Source organism: Ovis canadensis, chromosome 4 (genome assembly GCF_042477335.2).
Source record: "Ovis canadensis isolate MfBH-ARS-UI-01 breed Bighorn chromosome 4, ARS-UI_OviCan_v2, whole genome shotgun sequence".
In the NCBI taxonomy this organism is placed as follows: Eukaryota; Metazoa; Chordata; class Mammalia; order Artiodactyla; family Bovidae; genus Ovis; species Ovis canadensis.
Window position 1 is genome coordinate 60,192,244 of NC_091248.1, and position 25,204 is coordinate 60,217,447.

At 36.1% G+C, this 25,204-nt stretch overlaps 1 protein-coding gene across 1 annotated transcript in view; it reads right to left on the reverse strand.

The window, feature by feature from the left end:
- Nucleotides 1-25,204, reverse strand: part of ORC5 (origin recognition complex subunit 5) — a 78,106-nt gene that overhangs the window by 23,904 nt on the left and 28,998 nt on the right. The window contains exons 9-12 of the mRNA XM_069587891.1: nt 24,194-24,246; nt 21,978-22,090; nt 20,253-20,300; nt 10,308-10,418 (exon numbers count right to left, since the gene is read on the reverse strand). Of these exons, the coding sequence (XP_069443992.1) occupies nt 10,308-10,418; nt 20,253-20,300; nt 21,978-22,090; nt 24,194-24,246 (325 nt within the window). The remainder of the gene's footprint in view (nt 1-10,307; nt 10,419-20,252; nt 20,301-21,977; nt 22,091-24,193; nt 24,247-25,204) is intronic.

Below are 25,204 nucleotides of genomic sequence, written 5' to 3' on the forward strand. Positions count from 1 at the left end.
TCCATTTTTTTGGAGTTTAGTAAAAATGCCTACTGCTGGGCTGATATACTCACAAAAGGCAAAGTGGCTACACTGAAGAAATTCAACACCAGATTTAGGGAAGGCAGGAGAAAAGCAGGTGTAAACACCATCCTTTTATAAATGAAAATGAGAAAGATTTTATTCCTGGGCAACATAGTAAAATATTCCTGTGCTTTTTACTATCTGTGGTAATACTACTTGATAATATCAGTATTCCTTACAACAACAGAGCAACCAACCACAGTGAAAACCAACCACAGTTCAACTTGACTCTTTCCAAATAGGAAGCATCCCAAAGCTGTTTTTAAAAAGTCTCCTGAAATCAGCACTTACAGCAGAGCAGTCTGATAGGCAGAATGGTAACATATCTACATCAAGAGTATCAGGAGACTTTAGAATCTAATTTACTGCCCTGGTGGAGACAGAGCTTCAAGACAGTGCTTCAAGACAGTAAGGCTCTTCACTGCTAGAGAAGAGCCCTCCTCTGTCAAACAGCACCCCTGCTGACCTATTCATCGGCAAAGTAGGCGTTAAGTAAGGTTCTAGCACTATCTTTGGAATGGAATGCCTTACAATTTCAGTTGTGGCTAAGAAAAAAAAAATAGTAAGATTATTAGAAAGTGCTAGCATTCAGGATATTTCCTATGATTTATATAATTAACCTTAATGGCATCAAGCATTTCAGTTGTATATTATAGAGGCACTAGAATGTTGGTACAAGTCAAATGAAACAGAAATCATAAAAGAACAGCTTTTCACATTTTCTAATACTCCAGTAACCAGGGAATTTGTTTTTATTAAAACTGTCCCTTTTGTTCACCAATTTCATTTTCTATTAAAGTAATTATCATACTTACATCACTTTATATGAATCTTATGTATCTAAATTGTAGGACATTACATTATATGTTTACCAAGTTCAAATTCTTATCTAACCAATGTATGCAATGGGTAGTATTTTATTATCTATGATTTCTGATGTTCTATGACTAGCATTTGATAAATATAACTACTTTTTCAAAAACATAAGCCAAACAACTATTGTACTATATAATATACTAACTTTTAAGGTAAAAAGGTTTTTATAAGTCTATAAAATGAGTTTGACTAAAGTGCTTTTGTTTAAAAATCTACAAATATAGCTTGAAATATTGCATATAAAAAGGTAGCATAATGAGCGTAACTTTTAACCACAAAGTATTTGAAATACAGCCATGTGACTTGAAGAAACACCACTTAGGTTTATAATACGCTATGCACAACAGAGTATTTATTGTCCCTAAATACTTTTGCCCATCTCATGTAAAGAGTTGACTCACTGGAAAAGACTCTGATGCTGGGAGGGGTTGGGGGCAGGAGGAGAAGAGGACGACAGAGGATGAGATGGCTGGATGGCATCACTGACTCGATGGATGTGAGTTTGAGTGAACTCCAGGAGTTGGTGATGGACAGGGAGGCCTGGCGTGCTGCGATTCATGGGGTCGTAAAGAGTCAGACACAACTGAGCGACTGAACTGAAAGAGTTTCAAGTTTTAAGAGATTCTCATAATTTAATTAGCAGCAAAATTTAGGTATGACATAGGTATCAAACAATCATGCTGCATAACACTAAGTTCAAGGACTGTCAGAAGGAAACATTCAACAAATAGGTTTGCTATTTAACTTGGAAGAAGATATTCAAATATCTGTATTATGAAACAGCAGGGACTACTGAAGTGAAAAAAATCCTGTTTTAATATATTTGTTAGGGGAAACACACTGACTGAAACCACCTACCCTTGCCAGGCACCATATAACCATTTGCCTGAGTTATCTTAGAACAGGAGGTCCTGGTAAGGAACACGCAACTAATAAGTCACTATCAACCAAAGATTTCGGGAAAGGTCAAAAGGAGATACCATGCGTCCTACCACCTCCCAGAATTCTTGTTGGCATCCATCCTGGCTGAGCAACGTGTGCACCAACAGGGAAGACCCCGAGTCAGAATGACTGGCCAAAGACAACCAGGAAACTAATTTCATTTATCATAAAACAAGAAACTGTGAGCGTGTGGCAGAGCAGTTCTCCTGGGTTCCCTTACTCTACTGCTCTCTGCCTGGGTGCCCCTTCCCAATAAAGTCTCTTGCTTTGTCATTTGTCAGCATGCGTGTCTCCTTGGACAATTCATTTCTGAGTGCTGGACAAGAGCCTCCTTTCAAGGCCTGGAGGGATCCACCTTCCTGCCACATACTCACTTTAAGTATTTAAGTATTAATTCCTTCAGTATGAATGCCCTCCCAGTAAAAAAACATAAACACCATTAACTGTGATATAATTCGGCAGTTGTACACAATGCTAATGAATGGCAGGGGAAGCTATAGACTGATTAAAAGGCCCTTGAGGACAAGCACGGCATTTGCTTGACTTTTGTATCTCTTTATATAACACAGAGTATGAAACATAATAAGCCCTTAAAAATATCTATTAAATAAAATTTTAAGCAGAGAAAGAAAATTTTATTCCAATTAGCGAAAAAAGATCAAATATTGACTTTGGAATTTGATTTAAATTATATCTAAACATTTTTAATCACATAAATATGGACAAAATCCCATCATTGAAACCAAAAATTATATAAATGTTCTATACATATACCTATAATTGAAGAAAAATGCCAAAAATTGGTTTTTGGTTGAATAAGTAAATGCAACCTTACCTAAAATTTTAGCAAAAAATGTCCTACAGCTATGGTAAATTAGATGAAGCACCTGCTTCAAAAACTCTCCATGCATAAAGCAACTAAATCATTTGCTTTCTGATTAATGATAAATCCATTTAAAAATTATCAAAATAGCTTAAATATGTCCTATATCAATAAACCAAAACTTAAAACAAGTAAAATACAGATGTTTAATAACTAAATGCTACTACAATTAATGTAATCAGTTCAGTTCAGTTCAGTCACTCAGTCATGTCAGACTCTTTGCGACCCCATGAATCGCAGCACACCAGACCTCCCTGTCCATCACCAACTCCCAGAGTTCACTCAGACTCACGTCCATCGAGTCAGTGATGCCATCCAGCCATCTCATCCTCTGTCATCCCCTTCTCCTCCTGCCCCCAATCCCTCCCAGCATCAGAGTCTTTTCCAATGAGTCAACTCTTCGCATGAGGTGGCCAAAGTACTGGAGTTTCAGCTTTAGCATCATTCCTTTCAAAGAAATCCCAGGGCTGATCTCCTTCAGAATGGACTGATTGGATCTCCTTGCAGTCCAAGGGACTCTCAAGAGTCTTCTCCAACACCACAGTTCAAAAGCATCAATTCTTCGGCGCTCAGCTTTCTTCACAGTCCAACTCTCACATCCATACATGACCACAGGAAAAACCATAGCCTTGACTAGACGGACCTTAGTCGGCAAAGTAACGTCTCTGCTTTTGAATATACTATCAAGGCTGGTCATAACTTTCCTTCCAAGGAGTAAGCGTCTTTTAATTTCATGGCTGTAATCACCATCTGCAGTGATTTTGGAGCTCCAAAAAATAAAGTCTGACACTGTTTCCCCATCTATTTCCCATGAAGTGATGGGACCAGATACCATGATCTTCGTTTTCTGAATGTTGAGCTTTAAGCCAACTTTTTCACTCTCTACTTTCACTTTCATCAAGAGGCTCTTTAGTTCCTCTTCACTTTCTGCCATAAGGGTGGTGCCATCTACTTGTGGGAAAAAGCCAAGCTGATTTACAACTAAATGTAAGTCCAAACATGACATTGTACAAGAGGCACTGATCAAAACCATTCCCAAGAAAAAGAAATGTAAAAAGGCAAAATGGTTGTCTGAGGAGGTCTGACAAATAGCTGAGAAAAGAAAAACGCAAAAGGCAAAGGAGGAAAGGAAAGATATACTCATTTGAATGCAGAGTTCCAAAGAACAGCAAGGAGACATAAGAAAGTCTTCCTCAGTGATCAATGCAAAGAAATAGAGGAAAATAAAATGGAAAAGACTAGCGATCTTTTCAATAAAATTAGAGACACCAAGGGAACATTTCATGCAAAGATGGCTCAAAAAAGGACAGAAGTGGTATGGACCTAACAGAAGCAGAAGATATTAAGAAGAGGTGGCAAGAATACACAGAAGAACTGTACAAAAAAGATCTTCACGACCCGGATAATCACGATGGTGTGATCACTCACACCTGGAATGTGAAGTCAAAGGGCCTTAGGAAGCATCACTACGAACAAAGCTAGTGGAGGTGATGGAATCCCAGCTGAGCTATTTCAAATCCTAAAAGATGGTGCTGTGAAAATGCTGCACTCAATATGCCAGCAAATTTGGAAGTCAGCAGTGGCCACAGGACTGGAAAAGGTAGTTTTCATTCCAACTCCAAAGAAAGGCAATGCCAAAGAATGCTCCCTACCGCACGAATGCACTCATTTCACACGCTAGCAAAGTAATGCTCAAAATTCTCCAAGGCAGGCTTCAACAGTATATGAACAGTGAACTTCTGGATTTTCAAGCTGGATTTAGAAAAGGCACAAGAACCAGAGATTAAATTGCCAACATCTGTTGGATCATAGAAAAAGCGAGAGAGTTCCAGAAAACATCTATTTCTGCTTCATTGACTACACCAAAGCCTTTGACTGTGTAGATCACAAGAAACCAGAAAATTCTTCAAGAGATCAGAATTCCAGACCACCTGACTTGCCTCTTGAGAAATCTGTATGAAGGTCAAGAAGCAACAGTTAGAACTGGGCATGGAACAACAGACTAGTTCCAAATAGGAAAAGGAGTACATCAATGCTGTATATTGTCATCCTGATTATTTAACTTACACGCAGAGTACATAATAAGAAATGCTGGACTGGGTGAAGCACAAGCTGGAATCAAGATTGCTGGGAGAAATATCAATAACATCAGATATGCAGGTGATTCCACTCTTATGGCAGAAAGCAAAAGAAACTAAAGAGCCTCCTGATGAAAGTGAAACACGAGAGTGGAAAAGTTGGCTTAAAATTCAACATTCAAAAAACTAAGATCTTGGCATCTGGTCCCATCACTTCATGGCAAATAAATAGGGGAAACAATAGAAACAGTGAGAGCCTTTATTTGGGGGGGCTCCAAAAATCACTGCAGATGGTGACTGCAGCCATGAAATTAAAAGATGCTTGCTCCTTGAAGAGAAGCTATAACTAACCTAGACGGCATATTAAAAAGCAGAGACATTACTTTGCCAACAAAGATCCATCTAGTCAAAGCTATGGTTTTTCCAGTAGTCATGTATGGATGTGAGAGTTGGATTATAAAGAACACTGAGTGCCAAACAATTCATGCTTTTGAACTGTGGTGTTGGAGAATCTTGAGAGTCCCTTGGACTGCAAGGAGATACAACCAGTCCATCCTAACAGAAATCAGTTTGAATATTAATTGGAAGGACTGATGCTGAAACTGAAACTCCAATACTTTGGCCACCTGATGCGAAGAACTGAGTCAATGGAAAAGACCCTGATGCTGGGAAAGAATGAAGACAGGAGGAGAAGGGGAAGACAGAGGATGAGACGGTTGTATCACATCACCGAGTCTACGGACATAAAGTTTGAGTAAGCTCTGGGAGTTGGTGATGGACAGGAAGGCCAGATGTGCTACAGTCCATGGGTCACAAAGAGTCAAACAGGACTGAGCAACTGAACTGAATTGATAAGTCCAAATCTATTCACAATCAATATACAGTATCATGTGAGTTTAAAAGAATATAGTAATGGAAATGCATATTTTTGAAAAAATAACTACATTACTACACTTGGCTCCAAAATGCCCCTTATTTATACTCTTTAAAATGAAAATTAAATTTATAAGGATATTTTCACTTCAAATTTTTCTTAGTAAACTACGTATAACTAAACAAGAATTACGCTATTCTTCCAGTTACTTCTAGAAATTAATTCACAGTGCACTGTTCCTTATAATTAAAGAAACAAGTTATTATTTTAAAACTTCCAAACTGCAGAATTACAGTGAATTACCTTCAAAAGTAATTTTTCAAAATGCTAACTGATCAAATAAGATCAATAATAATGTGATTTAAGTATACATGTAATTGGATGTCCTTAATTTTTTAAAGATAATTTTCCTTTTAATAGTCACTTTAGAAACCTGTATCAATAATTTCAGGAATAAATTCTTCAGCAATTCTATCCTCTTGGAAAAGATAAAGTGATATGGCTTAATATTTTAAAATAAGTGATATATCTGACAATCTTAAAGAACCATACTTTTACTGTTTTCACCTAACTGTAAGATTATGGAGGGAGTGGGCAAGGTTGAGTAAGAGAAGACATAGAAATATCAAAACAGTGAAACAAAGCTTCCAAACAAATTTTCATTTTTCCTTCAAGATTAAAAAGAAAGACAAAAAGAATTAAAAAGATAAATTAAAAGCATAACCTAAAATAACAAATTACTATAAAACAAATCCTTAAAACACTTACAGGCAGACAAAATGGATAGAAAAATAATTTTTACTATCTCATACAAACATATGATAACCAATAAAAAGCAATTTGGTTTCAAGTAGAAAATATTCATGCAACACAATTCCTTACCAATTTTATTTACATTTTAATGAAAGAGTAGAAGTGTCTGCGTGCTCATAAATACCTTCAGGATTCTTTTTTTCTTCAAACAATCCAATGTATTAAATTAACAAACAGATCTTTCTAAATATCAAAGACAATATTAACAAGTATAAAGCTAGATTTTCCTGCTCATCTTACAGCTACAACGCAGCAATATTGCCATCTAGTGTTCATATCAAATAAGTACTTCCAATACAAATGTCCTAGTTTTGTTTAGCACTTAAAAGTTAAAAGACAAATTGTCATTCCTATATGGCACCCCACTCCAGTACTCTTGCCTGGAAAATCCCATGGATGGAGGAGCGTAGTAGGCTACAGTCCATGGGGTCGCAAAGAGTCGGACATGACTGAGTGACTTCACTTCACTTCACTTTATGGGCAAAAGCATAATTTTGACGAATAAGTAAAATGAGGAAAAAAAGTCAGTGAGAGACAATGGGGAGAAAAAATACAAGGTACATGGGAGACATACCTTTCTTTTGGATGCAATTTCTGTCACATTTTGTTCTTTAAGACAGTATTTTTTTAAAAAATTTTCTTTGATATTCTATTGCCCGAACAAAAGTAAACGTAAACTTCCTAGAATTAGTTATACAGTCACCCTCAATATCCTGGGGATTGGTGCCAGGACACCACCCGCCAGCTCTCCATATCAAAATCTCAGGATGCTCAAGTACCTTATATAAAAGAGCACAGTATTTGTATATAACCTAGTTACATCCTCCCACACACTTTAAACCTTTTCTAGACTATCTTTAGTACCTGTTACAATGTAAATACTATTAAATAGTTGTAAATGCTAGGTAAATAGTTGCCAGTGAAGCAAATTCAAGTTTCGTTTTTTGGAATTTTCTGGATTTTTTCCTGAGTATTTTCAATCTGTCGTTGGTTGACACTATGGATGCAAAACCTATGGATATCTATTCCTTTGTACCATCTCCTCCAACCTTTGTATCCCAAATGGAATCACTGAGATGAAGTACTAAATGATTTTTCATCAAATAAACATAAATTCATTTAAAGCAATATTTTAAATATATAAAATTTATCATTTTGAAGACTGCTAACTAGACGAGATAAAGAATGAAAAGGCTGAGGTTGTTAAAGCTGAAAAGAATTTAGCTTCATTAAAACAGAAAGATAGATTTTGTGCTAATTTGCTTAAGTACAACATTACAGACATTACTGAAACAAAGACCGGTGACACTGTTCATCATCTATAAAAATCTCAGAGTAGCTAGTAGATCCCTAAATCAGCAGCCTATCATTGTTTTGATTGTCCATCTTTATAAACCTACATCTGCTGTTAGGAAATGCTCTACCAATGTTAGGTAAATATGTAAGGTGTGATGTGTGGTAGTGGCAGTATTACTTACTACTACATCACAACTAAAATAGCTGTAATTTTAGTAGTGGGGCTACTATATAACTCCACTTATTCTCGACTCATAGGGTGTGACACTTCACAAATGTGTGTCTTACGGGTTGCGTTTCTCTAGTGTAATGGTTATCACGTTCGCCTCACACAAGTGTGTCTTGTCTTTTTCTCCTAGACCCACACTTTGGTCATATTGTCCTCCCTCTTAAAGTTCTATAAATCCTACTCATTGGATATAAGATGTCAGCTAATTCTACTATTATTTTTCCCTTTTCATTTACGCATTTTTGTACAACAAACACATATCATTTATATAAATCAGAAATAGCAGTATTTAAAGAAAAAAATCCTACTCATTAGCCTAGCTCCATTTTTTACCTTTACTGTGATGCCTTCAAGTTCTCTCCTCTTGTCCAATCCAGAAGTGACCTCTTTTTACTGTAAACTTTGCAGCAGCACCATCTAGCATTCACTCACAGCCTTACAATACTACTTTTTATGTACATGTTTTTTTATCCCCCCAAAATATAAGGTCTCTGAAAGAAAGAAACTCCCATTTATCATCCTTTTATGTGTCTCCCACAAAAGTAATTTTGGGGCACCTAAGAAGTATTAATAGTCATACATGATGTAACCATCTTTCTGCTGTGTTTAGAAGTACTGCCTATTTCACTTCTCTAGGCTTTAATTCTTAAAGACTTACTCACTTAGTCATAGTGAGAAAGTAATTTCACCTCTTGAGGCTCAATTCTTTACAATAAAGATCATCAAGTATTATATGTAGAAAGCTATTCATAAAACGTACAGTTTGACTAAAAACTAATTCCAGGCAAAGTATTTATATGTATTATAAACATATACAAATAGATCATAAAAATTTCCTGTAATACATATTAAATTTTTTAAAATTATCAACATTAGGGCAACCATACACCTATCCATCTAGCTATTTATATAACTTAATAACTCACCAGACTCCCTTTCTCCAAAAATGTAATAAATGTATATACAATTTTCTATAAAGCTGACTGACATAACAATTATCAGTGTGCTGAGCACACTGAGAATATACCTATTTTTGGTCACCAGAGACTTCTTTAAATGAAGCATTAAAGGTTACCATCATGCATTAGATTATAAAATCTAACATCTATTCACGAACAGTATTTATTTGCAGTAAATTGAAATGTAAATGTTATTATTTACATGTTTTCAACCTAAAAACATATATATAAAACAAAATGCTAACTGAAACATCTGAGGGGACACTTCTTTTCCGTAAATACTAGTGCCACTATTTGTCTTTTCTTCTATCCATTCACATCATGTGCTAAGTATTGTTTTTCTGAACCATTTAAGAGATCTATTGTGACTCTATATATTTTAAAAAAATATTTTTTTACTTTTGGCTGTGCTGGGTCTTTGCTGCCATGCGGGCTTTTCTCCAGCTGCACCAGTTGGGGGCTACTCTACAGTTACAGTGTGCAGCCTTCTCATTACAGTGCCTTCTCTTATTGCAGAGCATGGGCCCTATGGTGCAGGCTTCAGCAGTTGCAGTTCATGGGCTCAGCAGCTGTGGCTCCCAGGCTCCAGAGCACAGGTTCAATAGTTGTGGCACACGTGCTTAGTTTTCCGGAGCATAAAGGATCTACCCGGACCAGGGACTGAATCCATATCTCCGGCATTGGCAGGTGGATTCTTTACCACTGAACCACAGAAGAAGTCTGTGACTATATTTTCAATGAATAGGTTTTTCTTAAACGTTATCAAAAAAAAAAAGAAGCTTAACTAGTTTATAAATGTCATGTTTCCTATTTTTATGCTACTGCTGCCATCTAGTGAAAATTTTGAGAACTTAATCATTTTGAAAACAAAAAAAATGCATATTGTCAACTATGCAAAGTATACATATGAGGAATAAGAATATTATAGATCATTTTCTTACAAATACATTTCTTAAACTTGTTACATTTCTATATTATAATTCAACAATTTAATCATAAAGTCACTTTTTAATCAGCAAGATAATCATTATTAAATTTTTTTATAAAAAAAATAAAAAGCCTAGAAACATCAAGTTGCTTCTGTTCTCAGTTATACCTTAAGTATATCCAAATTCAGTGATACCCTCAAAGACTATATATTTTGAATTTCAATTACTTACCAAGGACATTGTTCATTTTATAGTAGTTAACATATGCAGACCAAGTATCTAAAAGTCTGGAACTCTACTGACACACTACCTGAAGAATTCCATAAAGATAAAGAAAATACGTAACAGCCTATCATTAAGCTTACCTGGGAGAAGATATTTGCTGTTGGAGCAACTCTGCTGTCCACAATACTATATAATATTGCTAATAATCTGTCTAATGGAAATGGTTTTGGTCCGAGGAGATGATTGCTTGTCTATAAGAAAAAAGAACATGGGTTTCTTCTTACAGCAGAACACTTGCTTTCTGTATTATAAATTCCCAATAACAACATAGTTATACTGTACACAGTTCCCCACAGAGGCTAAGAAATCTAACTGGCAGTCTCTAAGTTAAAATTTTACCTGACATGATAATTATTTTTCAATGGTGTCTTTAAGATGTTCTGACTTAGCATCAACAAACATTAAAGAATTCAAAAGTCATTCAGTCTAGTTCCAAACATCACCGCTATTTTGCTGTTATAACCAGATGTTAAGTGATTTAGCCAAGTCATTTGTCAAGATAGTGCACAATCAAAAGCAGGGTCCAGGCCCTAACCCCTAGACTATAATCTACTACTAACTCCTCACCACTCCTCTTTGTGCCACTTCCTGAAAAATGTATTTGTTCAACATTAACTGTTCTAAAAAGACGAGTTATAGTAAATAGAAGCCTAGAAAATGAATGCAGCGTTTCATAGGATGTGAATAAGCTGTCAGTTTGAAACCGTAAAATTTATTAAAAATTTTTAAGAATGTAAAACATTCATACTTGTCTACAGAGTCAATAATACAATTATTTCTTACTGGAAAACTGCAGTGCTCAAGGGTCTATAGATAATTAGATTAGATAATTCTATCAAATAATTTTAGTAGCAGTATAGGAAAGTACTCTATATAAGCAAGGGCAAATAAATGGGAAGCTTTATTTACATGCATGGGATTAACTATTTCTTTAAAGAATAAGTTAAAAAAAAACCTACTCATAATTACAAAAAAAGTAATTTATACCAGCTACTTGTATCTAAAAGATAGTTTAGAAATCATTTTCCAGGTCTTAAAGTTTATATTCTTTTCTTGTTAAATACTTCAAACATTTAGAAAATATACCAGTGTACCCACCGCCCAATTTCAACCAGATCCAAATATTATGTAATTTGTACAAAAAAAGCACTTGATCATGTTACAAACGGACGACCCCTGCACCCCTTCCATATCTCATTCTCCCCTTCCCTCTCAAGAAGAATTGTTCTCCAGAATTTGGTATTTTTATAATTTTCATGACAATTTTTCAACTACTACTATATATGTGGGCTTTCCTGGTGGCTCAGTGGCAAAGAATTTGCCTGCCAATGAGGGAGATGTGGGTTCAAACCATGGGTCAGAAAGATTCCCTGGAGAAGAAAATGGCAACCGACTCCAGTATTCCCTTTTTTTTTTTCCAGTTTATTCAATTGGAGGATAATTACTTTACAATATAATGATGGTTTTTGCCATACATCAATATGGATCGGCCAAAGGTATACATGTGTCCCCTCCATCCTGAACCCCTTTCCTACCTCCCTCCCCACCCTGTCCCTGTCCCTGAGCACCAGCTTTGGGTGCTGCCAATGAGGGTCACAGAGTTTGTCACTACAGTACTACCCAGCCTATCCTGATCAATGCAAAGTACATTCAAATACTGACTCTGATATGATCAAACTGCAGAATTTACAGGCTCTTATTTTTCCACACTATCACCCAACCCTTGGAGTCGTAAAGACTCTTTTTTAGTTTTGCTAACATTAAGGGTATAAAATAATATCCCAGTGTTGCATAAAGTTGCATTTCTTGGGACTTCCTTGGTGGTCCACTGGTTAAGAACCTGTCTGCCAATGCAGGGGTTATGGGTTCGATCCCTGGTCTGAGAAGATTCCTCATGCCACAGGGTAACTAAGCCCTTGTGCCTCAACTACTTAAGCCCAGGTACCCTAGAGCCTATGCTCCACAACGAGAAGTCACTGCAATGATAAACCCACGCACTGCAACTATAAAGTAGCTCCCACTCACTGCAATTAGAGAAATCACACACGCAGCAACGAAGACCTAGTGCAGCCAAGAATAAATAAATAAGTAAATAAGTAATAAATGGTATATTTAAAAGTTGCATTTCTCATTAGTCAAAGTTGCACCCTCATTAATATTTTATTTACCTTTTCATCCCTAGAACTTGGGATTGTTAGTTTAAAAAATGAATGGATGAAAGGATAATGAATGAAATTATATTAGAGGGAAGAAAGAAAAAAATAAAGGTAAAAGTTGAGCTATCTAAACGTAACTGGTGTCCCTGTCCTCATTAACACTTAGACGTGACTTGAGAATAGTAAAAACAAACCAAATTCCTTAAGTGTTGGGAGTAAAGTAGGAGGCAATTCAAGCTGAGAATCACACTGCAAAATGCCACCAATACTTTTCTAATTTTCACTTATTTTATGATTAGAAAACACATTTCCAATTTAAAATTAAAGTGTTCCAGTGCCCTGTAGGGCATATGACATGTATCTTCTTCATAGAACTGATTTTGTGTTCTATAAACACAAATTGGCTTCCCACCTAGAGAGAAAGTCAAAGTGTGAGAAATACCTCACTAGATTCACCACAGCTCATTAGAGAATGAAGGTCTGTACGAATAGAAGGAACAGGTGAAAAAGGAAACCAAGTAGAATAAATGTTTGAGGAGACAAAAAGGAATCAAAACTGGTATCAAGTCAAATTAAGAAAAATAGGGCCTGGAACATAAACTTGGAGTTACAGATATTTATACCAGAAAAAACTAAAGCTAGGAGCAATTAAAAGAAGTTTAATTGAGGGGAACAGAACTATGAGTGAGGAAAGGAAAAATGTTGCTTTTCCATATAAAGTCAAGTCGCTCAGTCGTGTTCAACTCTTTGTGACCCCATGGACTGCAGCCTACCAGGGTCCTCAGTCCATGGGATTTTCCAGGCAAGCATACTGGAGTGGGTTGCCATTTCCTTCTCCAGGGGATCTTCCTGACGCAGGGATCGAACCCGGGTCTCCCACATTGTAGGCAGACGCTTTACCGTCTGAGCTATCAGGGAAACCTTTTCCATATAAACTAACTGGCAAATAACCTGGTATCACATACATGGATTAGTTGAATTGAAAAGTAAAATTTTAAAAAAGTGAGTACATCTTAAAAAAAATGAAGGTACATAGAGAAAAATACAAGTGAAGAAAAACACAACAGATTTAAAACAATTGTTTGTTAGGACCAAACTGAAGCCAGAACAGGCTCTCAAGAGGCGGGCTAGGCCTGAGAAAAGCTGAGGCTCTGGGAACTCCCGCAGGCAGTGTAGCTCGACCAATCAGAAAAAAATCCCCGTAGCCCCCCGCCCGCGCCAGACCTAAGCCAATCCGGATAGGGATGCGAGGTTTAAAAGTCCTGCGCGCCTACGGTTTAACCAATCAGCTATGCTGTTACAGAAACAAAGAACCGTCTGTATAAAAGTATATGACATTGATTCATGTCAATGTATGGCAAAACCAATACAGTATTGTAAAGTAAAATAAAGTTAAAAAAGAAAAAAGTTTATGTGATTCAGAGCTCGGGGCCTTTGTCAGATTCCATTGTGCTGGATGAAACATGGGTCCTGGCTCGAGCTAGTAATAAACCCCTTTATGCTTTTGCATTGCTGTGGACATCTTATTCTCTCAGTTTTGGGGACTCGGACTCTGGGCATAACATTGTTAATGATAATTATTTGTATGGTTTGCTTTTTTTGTAAGATTAAATCAAATCTCCTTTAATTTAAATAAGGAAACAGAATTGAGCTCATACGGTTTGCATTTAATGTTTGATTCCTTGACTGAATTGAAAGCTTCCTGAGAGCAGAGACAATGGTTCTTTTGTTCTCCACTTCGTCTGGAGCCTCTAGCAGAATGCTTGGCATAAAGTAAGCACTCAATAAGATTTCAAGAGGAGAGGCAATAAAAATACAAAGGAACTACTAAGTGTATACAGATTTCAGTAAGTTACTTCAGATTTTAAAATGACATGAACCAAAGACAACAGGCTACTGCAAAAAAAAAAATCTATAAGAATATCAGAAGAACCATCATTCACCTAGAACTAAAAACACCCTCACAATGTCTTCACTCACACAGTTCCCTCCATCAGGACTATCTTCCTAGACTTGTACAAATCCATTCATTTCACAAGGATGGTCTAAAGTGCAAGCTCTTTTACAGTTCTCTCTGATCAGCATTCGTATATATCCCTCCTCAACATTCTTAAATAATTTTGTCTAAAGAGTAAGGCCTAAAATCTCTTCGCTCTATGTTCATTCTTTGATTTTCTTCATTCATTCATCCAATTTATTCATTTGTTCAATAAACATGCACCAACTACCACCAAGTACTGAGATATGCAGGTCAGAAAGCAACAGTTAGAACTGGACATGAAACAACAGACTGGTTCCAAATAGGAAAAGGAGTACGTCAAGGCTGTATATTGTCACCCTGCTTATTTAACTTATATGCAGAGTCCATCATGAGAAATGCTGGACTGGAAGAAACACAAGCTGGAATCAAGATTGCTGGGAGAAATATCAATCACCTCAGATATGCAGATGACACCACCCTTATGGCAGAAAGTGAAGAGGAACTCAAAAGCCTCTTGATGAAAGTGAAAGAGGAGAGTGAAAAAGTTGGCTTAAAGCTCAACATTCAGAAAATGAAGATCATGGCATCTGGTCCCATCACTTCATGGGAAATAGATGGGGAAACAGTGTCAGACTTTATTTTTGGGGGCTCCAAAATCACTGCAGATGGTGACTGCAGCCATGAAACTAAAAGACGCTTACTCCTTGGTAAAAGACGCTTACTCCTTGGAAGAAAAGTTATGACCAACCTAGATAGCATATTCAAAAGCAGAGACATTACTTTGCCAACAAAGGTCCATCTAGTCAAGGCTATGGTTTTTCCAGTGGTCATGTATGGATGTGAGAGTTGGACTGTGAAGAAGGCTGAGCGCCGAAGAATTGATGCTTTTGAACTGTGGTGTTGGAGAAGACTCTTGAGAGTCCCTTGGCCTTCAAGGAGATCCAACCAGTCCATTCTGAAGGAGATCAGCCCTGGGATTTCTTTGGAAGGAATGATGCTAAAGCTGAAACTCCAGTATTTTGGCCATCTGATGTGAAGAGTTGACTCATTGGAAAAGACTGTGATGCTGGGAGGGATTGGGGGCAGGTGAAGGGGACGACAGAGGGTGAGATGGCTGGATGGCATCACTGACTCAATGGACGTGAGTCTGAGTGAACTCTGGGAGTTGGTGATGGACAGGGAGGCCTGGCGTGCTGCGATTCATGGGGTCACAGAGTCGGACACGATTGAGCAACTGAACTGAACTGAGATACAGAGAAGAATAGATGGGCTTTCTTCCCCTAACTGCCGAGTGAGGAAATTCTTCCACAATCTGGCCTCAATTGCCTTTTCTCTCAAACTCACCATATACTACAGCCAATTGTATTTCATTATGTCATTTATAAATCCTATATTTTCTCACCTGTACTTCTTGGTATTTCTTCAATCGGAATATCTTCTCTGTCCATCTCTGAATATCTAACCCTCACCATTCTTGAGTGCCCACTCAAAATGCAAGCCCCACTACAAATCCTTCTCTCACCACCTCAGCCAGAAGTATTCCCTTCTCCTACCAATCCTTTATGACCCAAAGCAGCTACACGCATAAGAAAGAGGGTACAAAATCAATGACCTCCCTATAGCAGAGAGCATAATCAGAGATGTCTCAGTGAAAGGGCGAATTAGAAAAGTCTTTCCATGCCAAGCAAATGGATTTGATAAGGAAATCTGCCTGCCAAACTCTAGCTTTGTGTGAATGGAGGAGAAAAGTCTTCCTTGAGACTTTTAACTAGAAGCCAGAGCTAATTCTAATGTGGAGACAGAAAGCACCCAGGCAGAGAACTGAATTTCAAATGATCCCAAGTTACTGGTGTTTCTAAGTGCTTGCATAGAAGCAGACATAAAAAAGCAGGAATAGAAGGAACATATCTCAACATAATAAAAGCTATCTATGACAAACCCACAGCAAACATTATCCTCAATGGTGAAAAATTGAAAGCATTTCCCCTAAAGTCAGGAACAAGACAAGGGTGTCCACTTTCACCGCTACTATTCAACATAGTTCTGGAAGTTTTGGCCACAGCAATCAGAGCAGAAAAAGAAATAAAAGGAATCCAAATTGGAAAAGAAGAAGTAAAACTCTCACTGTTTGCAGATGACATGATCCTCTACATGGAAAACCCTAAAGACTCCACCAGAAAATTACTAGAGCTCATCAATGAATATAGTAAAGTTGCAGGATATAAAATCAACACACAGAAATCCCTTGCATTCCTATACACGAATAATGAGAAAGTAGAAAAAGAAATTAAGGAAACAATTCCATTCACCATTGCAACGAAAAGAATAAAATACTTAGGAATATATCTACCTAAAGAAACTAAAGACCTATATATAGAAAACTATAAAACACTGATGAAAGAAATCAAAGAGGACACTAATAGATGGAGAAATATACCATGTTCATGGATTGGAAGAATCAATATAGTGAAAATGAGTATACTACCCAAAGCAATTTACAAATTCAATGCAATCCCTATCAAGCTACCAGCCACATTTTTCACAGAACTAGAACAAATAATTTCAAGCTTTGTATGGAAATACAAAAAACCTCGAATAGCCAAAGCAATCTTGAGAAAGAAGAATGGAGCTGGAGGAATCAACTTGCCTGACTTCAGGCTCTACTACAAAGCCACAGTCATCAAGACAGTATGGTACTGGCACAAAGACAGACATATAGATCAATGGAACAAAATAGAAAGCCCAGAGATAAATCCACACACATATGGACACCTTATCTTTGACAAAGGAGGCAAGAATATACAATGGAGTAAAGACAATCTCTTTAACAAGTGGTGCTGGGAAAACTGGTCAACCACTTGTAAAAGAATGAAACTAGATCACTTTCTAACACCGCACACAAAAATAAACTCAAAATGGATTAAAGATCTAAATGTAAGATCAGAAACTATAAAACTCCTAGAGGAGAACATAGGCAAAACACTCTCAGACATAAATCACAGCAGGATCCTCTATGATCCACCTCCCAGAATTCTGGAAATAAAAGCAAAAATAAACAAATGGGATCTAATTAAAATTAAAAGCTTCTGCACAACAAAGGAAAATATAAGCAAGGTGAAAAGACAGCCATCTGAATGGGAGAAAATAATAGCAAATGAAGCAACTGACAAACAACTAATCTCAAAAATATACAAGCAACTTCTGCAGCTCAACTCCAGAAAAATAAACGACCCAATCAAAAAATGGGCCAAAGAACTAAATAGACATTTCTCCAAAGAAGACATACGGATGGCTAACAAACACATGAAAAGATGCTCAACTTCACTCATTATTAGAGAAATGCAAATCAAAACCACAATGAGGTACCACTTCACACCAGTCAGAATGGCTGCGATCCAAAAATCTGCAAGCAATAAATGCTGGAGAGGGTGTGGAGAAAAGGGAACCCTCCTACACTGTTGGTGGGAATGCAAACTAGTACAGCCACTATGGAGAACAGTGTGGAGATTCCTTAAAAAATTGCAAATAGAACTACCTTATGACCCAGCAATCCCACTTCTGGGCATACACACCGAGGAAACCAGAATTGAAAGAGACACATGTACCCCAATGTTCATCGCAGCACTGTTTATAATAGCCAGGACATGGAAACAACCTAGATGTCCATCAGCAGATGAATGGATAAGAAAGCTGTGGTACATATACACAATGGAGTATTACTCAGCCATTAAAAAGAATTCATTTGAATCAGTTCTGATGAGATGGATGAAACTGGAGCCAATTATACAGAGTGAAGTAAGCCAGAAAGAAAAACACCAATACAGTATACTAACACATATATATGGAATTTAGGAAGATGGCAATGATGACCCTGTATGCAAGACAGGGAAAGAGACACAGATGTGTATAATGGACTTTTGGACTCAGAGGGAGAGGGAGAGGGTGGGATGATTTGGGAGAATGACATTCTAACATGTATACTATCATGTGAATTGAATCGCCAGTCTATGTCTGACGCAGGATGCAACATGCTTGGGGCTGGTGCATGGGGATGACCCAGAAAGATGTTCTGGGGAGGGAGGTGGGAGGGGGGTTCATGTTTGGGAATGCATGTAAGAATTAAAGATTTTAAAATTTAAAAAATAAAAAACTAAAAATTAAAAAAATAAAATAAAATGCAAAATAACAAGTATTGGAGAGACTAAAAAAAAAAAAAAAAAAGAAAGTTCATTAAATTAAAAAAAAAGATTAAGAGAAAGAAATAGAGGAAGGGATGAAGAGCAACAGAAATAGGTATTAATGATAAAAATATGTACGTATATCTAAATAAACTTTAAATATACAAAAAAAAAAAAAAAGAAGCAGACATAAAAATTCTTTAAAGTAACACACCTCAGGCCTCAAAAATGCCAACATTTAAGTTAAGCCAACAATTAAAAATAATAAAATATTCAGGAAGCAGGACATTATGTGCACAGGTCAGCAAAAATAGAAAACGGAGAATTAGACTGACTCTGATACTTTAGTGTCTCAGGAAGACATGCTAGAGAGAATGGAAACGTGTATGTTTGTGCATGTTCTGTCATGTCTGACTCTCTGCGACCTCATGACTGTAGCCCACCAGACTCCTTTGTCCATGGGATTTTCCAGGCAAGAATACTGGAGTGGGTTGCCATTTCCTATTCCAGGAGAGAAAGGGGGAAGGGCAATATTTGAAAAATTAATGACTAAGACTTTACCAGAATTAAAAAGGCATCATTATTCCAAATAGGAAGCAAATTAATGCCATGTAAAAAGAAATTCAATCCCAGATATATCACAGTGAAACTCAAAGAACACTCAAGTAAAAGGAAAAGAGAACTTGAAAGCACCCAGAGAAAACAAGAATAACACAGGAATAACAGACTCACAGCAAGTGCTTTTTTTTTTTTTCCAGCAGCAGCAGCAAAGACAGTAAAACAATGTCCTCAATTCAGAAGTGTAAGCTAAGTAAAATGGTTTTTAACAATAAAAGAGAAACAAAACTCTCAGCATCCATAGTGCTAAATCTATAGTTCAAACTCCTCTAGTTTCTGTCAAGAAAAGTCACAGAGATAACCGAACAGACTAAATGCTCTTTCACCAATTTCAATCTTGCCCCACAACCGTACCTCCGAAGGTGCACATTGCTTTAATTCCTAAGCATTTCCAGATTCCTCAGGTCAAAACAGCTTGTTTGGGGCATTATGTTTCAGTCTTCCCTGATCTGCTTAAGTGTGCCTGTTAGTTGCTCAGTAGTGTCCAACTCTTTGTGACCCCGTGGACTACGCTAGCTAAGCTCCTCTGTCCATGGAATTTCCCAGGCAAGAATATTGCAGTGGATTGCCATTTTCCCCTCGAGAGGATTTTCCCGACCCACAGGTCGAAACCTGGTCTCCTGCACTGCAGGCAGATTCTTTACCATCTGAGCAACCAGGGAGGCCCTTGATCTACTTAGTCACCTGTAAATCTATCTACCAGTCAATTTCAAATTTTACAGATCTCTGATCTGCTTAGATCTTCTTATTATCTTTTTAACTTCTTCAACACCGAATCTGTGGGTATTTCAAAGGGGACAAGAGGAATACATACTATATTTAGTGTGATCTTTTTTATCTATTAATTCACTTAGAAAAAATTTTGTCAACTCACTTTTACCTCTAGAACCAGCTCACCTGAATTGTGTCTCCCCAATCACTATATTCTACATAATAAAATACTATTACATTATGACGGTGCCATATCAATACAAGTAACTTCTTATAGCCAAATGGCTATATAATTATGGCTAATACAATTATGCATTTACCTACTTTTAATAATATTCTAAATTCATAAGTTTTTCATTAGAGAAATTACAACATAAATACCTTTTCATGTTTCTTTAAAAAATTGGTTTTCTTGATTTTCCCATGATGCTGCAATTAAGATAAATAATTTTTAAGATAAAAGATAGGACTCCATAAAACAGAAAGCACAATTTGTTTAAAACATGGTACACACAATACTAATTTATATATTTTGGGTTTTATTATTTTATTCTATTTATTGCCTAAAATATCACCGTAAAATATCAACATATTTTAGACTTTTAAAATCAGAGTTTGATCATTTGCAAGATTACCTTTGCATGTAAAGAGGTTTTAAAATATAAGTGGTACTTCCTGAAGAACTTACATTGTGTTATTACAGAACATTTATTTCTATAAAAAATAAGACTTACAAAGATTAATGAGTTTTCATTCATTCTGTAAGGCATGTTGTCAGTTCTCATAAAATTGAGAGCATTTAGTTAAGTACTTGGATTTAAGAGTGGAGGAAAAAAATAGATGGCAGTCCTTGCCCTCTTTAAATAAAAGACTAGTGTTAGAGATAGGCAAAAAGGAAATAGATAAAAATGTATTACAATACATGTAGTAAGACAAATTGCATAGTTTTCAAAAAGAAAACAATTCTAAAGTGAGATTTCTTTCCAATTAATATACATGCAAAGGCTCCTGAGTGTTCCAGATAACCGTGTATGGAGCATATGATACTATAATAGGAGCTTTAGAATAATAAAGGAGTTACCACCCTTTAAATTATTCCCATCCCTCTGATTTTTAACAAAACCTATTTATTCTTTTTAAATGTACAATTACTACTGAACTCCTCTGTGAAATTACCTAGCTCACCCACTTAGGTTGTTATCTTAAAGTGAGAAGGAATAAATGATTCAAGGGGGGAAAAAATGAATAGGTGAAATTCAAGCATTCAGAGATTGGAGAGGAAAGAATTCTAGATGGAGAAACCAATGTAAAAAAGGTTGGAGAGTTAGACGGAAAAGTAGCCAAGATTTGGAAAAGAGAAAAGTTCAGTTTGACTGAATTTTTTATTAATTAGCTTGTAACTGTACATGCATAGGATGCGTAGCAAAATGTATCTGGTTGCAAGGATATTTTTCACCCATTTGATATAATGAATTGGTAAAAGAGAGCAAATGATTATAGGGGAAGAGTAGCTGAGTTCATTATGGAAATAGAGTTGGTGTTTCCTTAGGTGGAAGGTGATTGAGGAAATGGCTCATGCATTCCAAAGAAACTCTGTTTAGAAGTTTGTTAAGTGTGAGGAATGCTCTGTTGATGGATAAAGTTCTGAAGGCCTGTAGATTTCATTATCAATATTCATTTTAGGAAACACGTTTGTTTTTTGCTATCATTTTCAGACTAATTTGTCTTTCAAAATTCAGCAACCAACGCCACCTCCTCCATGAAGCCTTCTTTCCTCAACACTTCCTGCAAGTTGTTTATTGTATCAATTTTACTAGACACTAATACATCTTTTCTAGCTTGTTTGCTCCATCACATCTCCACCCCAAAAGTGGCACTCATTCATTCTTAATATCCTAAAGAAAGTTCTCAATTAACATTGTTGATTGGCAAAGGTGAAGTGAGAAACAAAGGATAAATGATTTAAAGAAAACAAAATCTTTAAAGAATGAACCGTAAGTATACCAATCTCTTATTCTAATCTCTATCCCTTATAAATTTATAGGAGTTGAGGAATTTCAAAGTATTCCCTATTTCTTCAAAAATAAAGTGAAAATAAATGATTACCTTAAGGAAAAACCTCTTGTCAGTTCTTGCTGGATTATAAGAAGCAAGGTATGCAGCAATTAGGATAAATTTCGAGTAGTACGGAAGTTCCACATGAGTATATGCCGAGAGACCTATACAACAAAATACTTTCATGAAGTATTTCACAGGCTACCATCAGATTTTAAGTATCATATCTTTTCTCACTTATGTATTGACTTCTATATGGTGTCCCGTAGTCAAAAGATTTTTAAGTGCCCTGACCTTAAAACGCCATGATAATGATGGTGGTGGGGCAAATATTATTATAAATGATATGTTTTATTCATTCTGTTATTTGTTATAATGATATGCTCTGCTTAGTCTGTTACATGAAGTCTAAATCCTACCCATCCTGCCCTTCAAAGCTACACTCAACTAAACGTTCCATGATGCTCCCCTACCACACCAAAACAGAAAATTTATCTCTACTGTGAATTCTCACTTTGTATATATTTATGGTCCATGTAACTTTATATAAAGAATTAATTAAACATAAGTTATATTTTCTACTAAGCTTCAGTGTTTACTGAGGGAGATAAGTTTAATGTTTTTTTATATCCTTACGGTACCTTATACAAAAGACTGAATGGATAAATAAAACAGTAGTCAATCAGCAGCAATTATTTTCAGGGGAAGGGAAAATGGAATCTGATATTTACTGAATATCTAGCTTGTGGAAGACACCGTGCTAGGTGCTTTACTTAAGCATCTTTGAATCTGCAGTAATTTAATGGTAGGTATTTTTTCCATTTTAGATGAAGAGACTGAGTTGGTCTCAAGGTCACACAGGCAATCGAGCAGGTAAATTATTGCAGATTTTTAACTCCTGTATCTATTTATTTCATTAGAGCACACAACCGCAAATCCTTTGTAGAGTATCTCAAGCATTTAAAAGCCAAAACAGAATCTCAATATCACTTCATTCCATACCACTTTCCCCACCACTGGCTACTGACTCAAAACATTTTAGATAGTTTGTTGTTGTTTTTAAATGAAAGTAAAGTTGGCCCTTAAATAATGGAAGCTATCTGTGACACCCCACTCTTACACAGAAGAAAATCTGCATATAACTTTGACTCCCCCAAAACTTAACTACTAATTGGAAAAGACTCTGACGCTGGGAGGGATTGGGGGCAGGAGGAGAAGCGGACGACCGAGGATGAGATGGCTGGATGGCATCACTGACTCGATGGATGTGAGTCTGAGTGAACTCAGGGAGTTGGTGATGGACAGGGAGGCCTGGCGTGCTGTGATTCATGAGGTTGCAAAGAGTTGGACACGACTGAGAGACTGAACTGAACTGAACTGAATAGCCTATTGCTGACTGGAAGCCTTAATGATAACATCAACAGTCAGTTAACATATATTTTGTATACGTATACCTATATGTATTTTTTATGCATTCATGACATGCTTAAATTTTCCTTAATTTCTTTTTGATATCTGTAGGCTATGCAGTTCATTCATGAGTTTTTCCGAATTATTGAATATCTCCAAAAAAGTTTACAATATATTTACTGAAAAAAATTTGTGTTGTAAGTAGACCTCTGCAGTTCAAATATATGTTGTTCAAGGGTCAGCTCAGTAATTCTGCTGGGATAAACCCAAGGTAATAGTTTCTTTAAAGGAAACAAAAGCATAAAGCTTTCAAAATATAACCAAATGAAATGTAATCTTCAAACTAAATTAACATAAAATTGAATTTTATTCCATAAAACTCATGGAATACATATACATTAGGATAAAATTAGGTATACAATTGATTGGTTTAATACAAGCATTTAAAGAAATATAAACTGCTTGGTTTTCACATGATATAATCCAACATGTAAAAAATAGAAAACTGGTATTCAAACTTCATTTCCTCTCATTACGCTGCAGTACTGCTTAAAAGAAAATCAGTAATCAGAATATCATGGTAGCTTAAATCATTATTTAAAATATCACGGTAGCCTGTGGGAATTCCCTGGTGGTCCAGTAGTTAGGACTAAGTGCTTTCACGCCAGGGACCATGTTTGGTCCCTGGTTGGGGAACTAAGATACTGTGATACAGCAAAAAATAAATAACGGTAGCTTGTAAATTATCTTTTATAACATTACTGACTAATGCTCTTTAGTGTGAACTTTGGTATCTTGATTATGAGTAATCACTGAAGAAGTGTCTCTGGTAACTGTCTCAACACTTTCTTTGATACCTTTCAGTTGTCCTGGATCTGTGTCATCTTTCTGTAGCTTTTCCCATTGCGAACTGGAAAAAAAAAAAATCGAAGGGTAATAATGGATTGAAAAAACATAAAATCAATATACTAAAGCCCTAGAAAAACAAAATTTTGTTTTGATTTGACAAAATACATTAATTACCTTATAAACAAGACAAATAATGCACACATGTTGGTAGTGCTACAAAATCACCCAGTGTATATTAGAACAATATAAAATTATATATCAATGCCCAGATGTTAATTTTTTTCAAAAATCTCTTTTCTTCTGATCACAATTACAAAGTTAACAAAAAGCACCAACTGATACTGTTGATTTAGCAAAAATTGTTATTATACATGTGTGAATGACAGTCACAGGTAGCAAGAAAAATAGTTGAGCCATTTACAGGGACAGTTTCAAATGGACCAGGAGATATCACCTGGTTTAGAATGTCATTTCTCTATTACACTGCTGGAGAGTCTCACTGGCTCTTTATGCCACAATATGATAAAAAGGAACTACAAGCATTATATGTGTTATTATTATAAAGGTAAACAGCTGGAACAAAAATGCAAACTGTGCTAAATACCAATTTTGTTTTCAAAAAGAGACAAAATAATCACATAAGAGATTCTACAAACTAATCAAGGATAATAAAACATATATGTTTCCTATCAATAAATGGGTACACCCCAAAAAGAACAATATTTTCAGAGTGCCATAGTAAAGTAGGAGATCAAATTAGCAACACTGATTTCTGTGATCTATATCTAAACATGCTATAGATTATGTATTAATGCATACATAGCGATATATGTGTATACAGACATACTTGTGAAAGATGATGATAACAAATTAGAAATTATCTATGTGGTTAAGGAAAGAAGTGAAAGGGATAATGGGGTGTGAGACTTCCGTAATTTTTTAAAATAAGTTCTGAACTATTCTGATGTCACCTTTTACCTGTACAACAAACCATGAGTTTATTCTACTTTGCCTTTTCT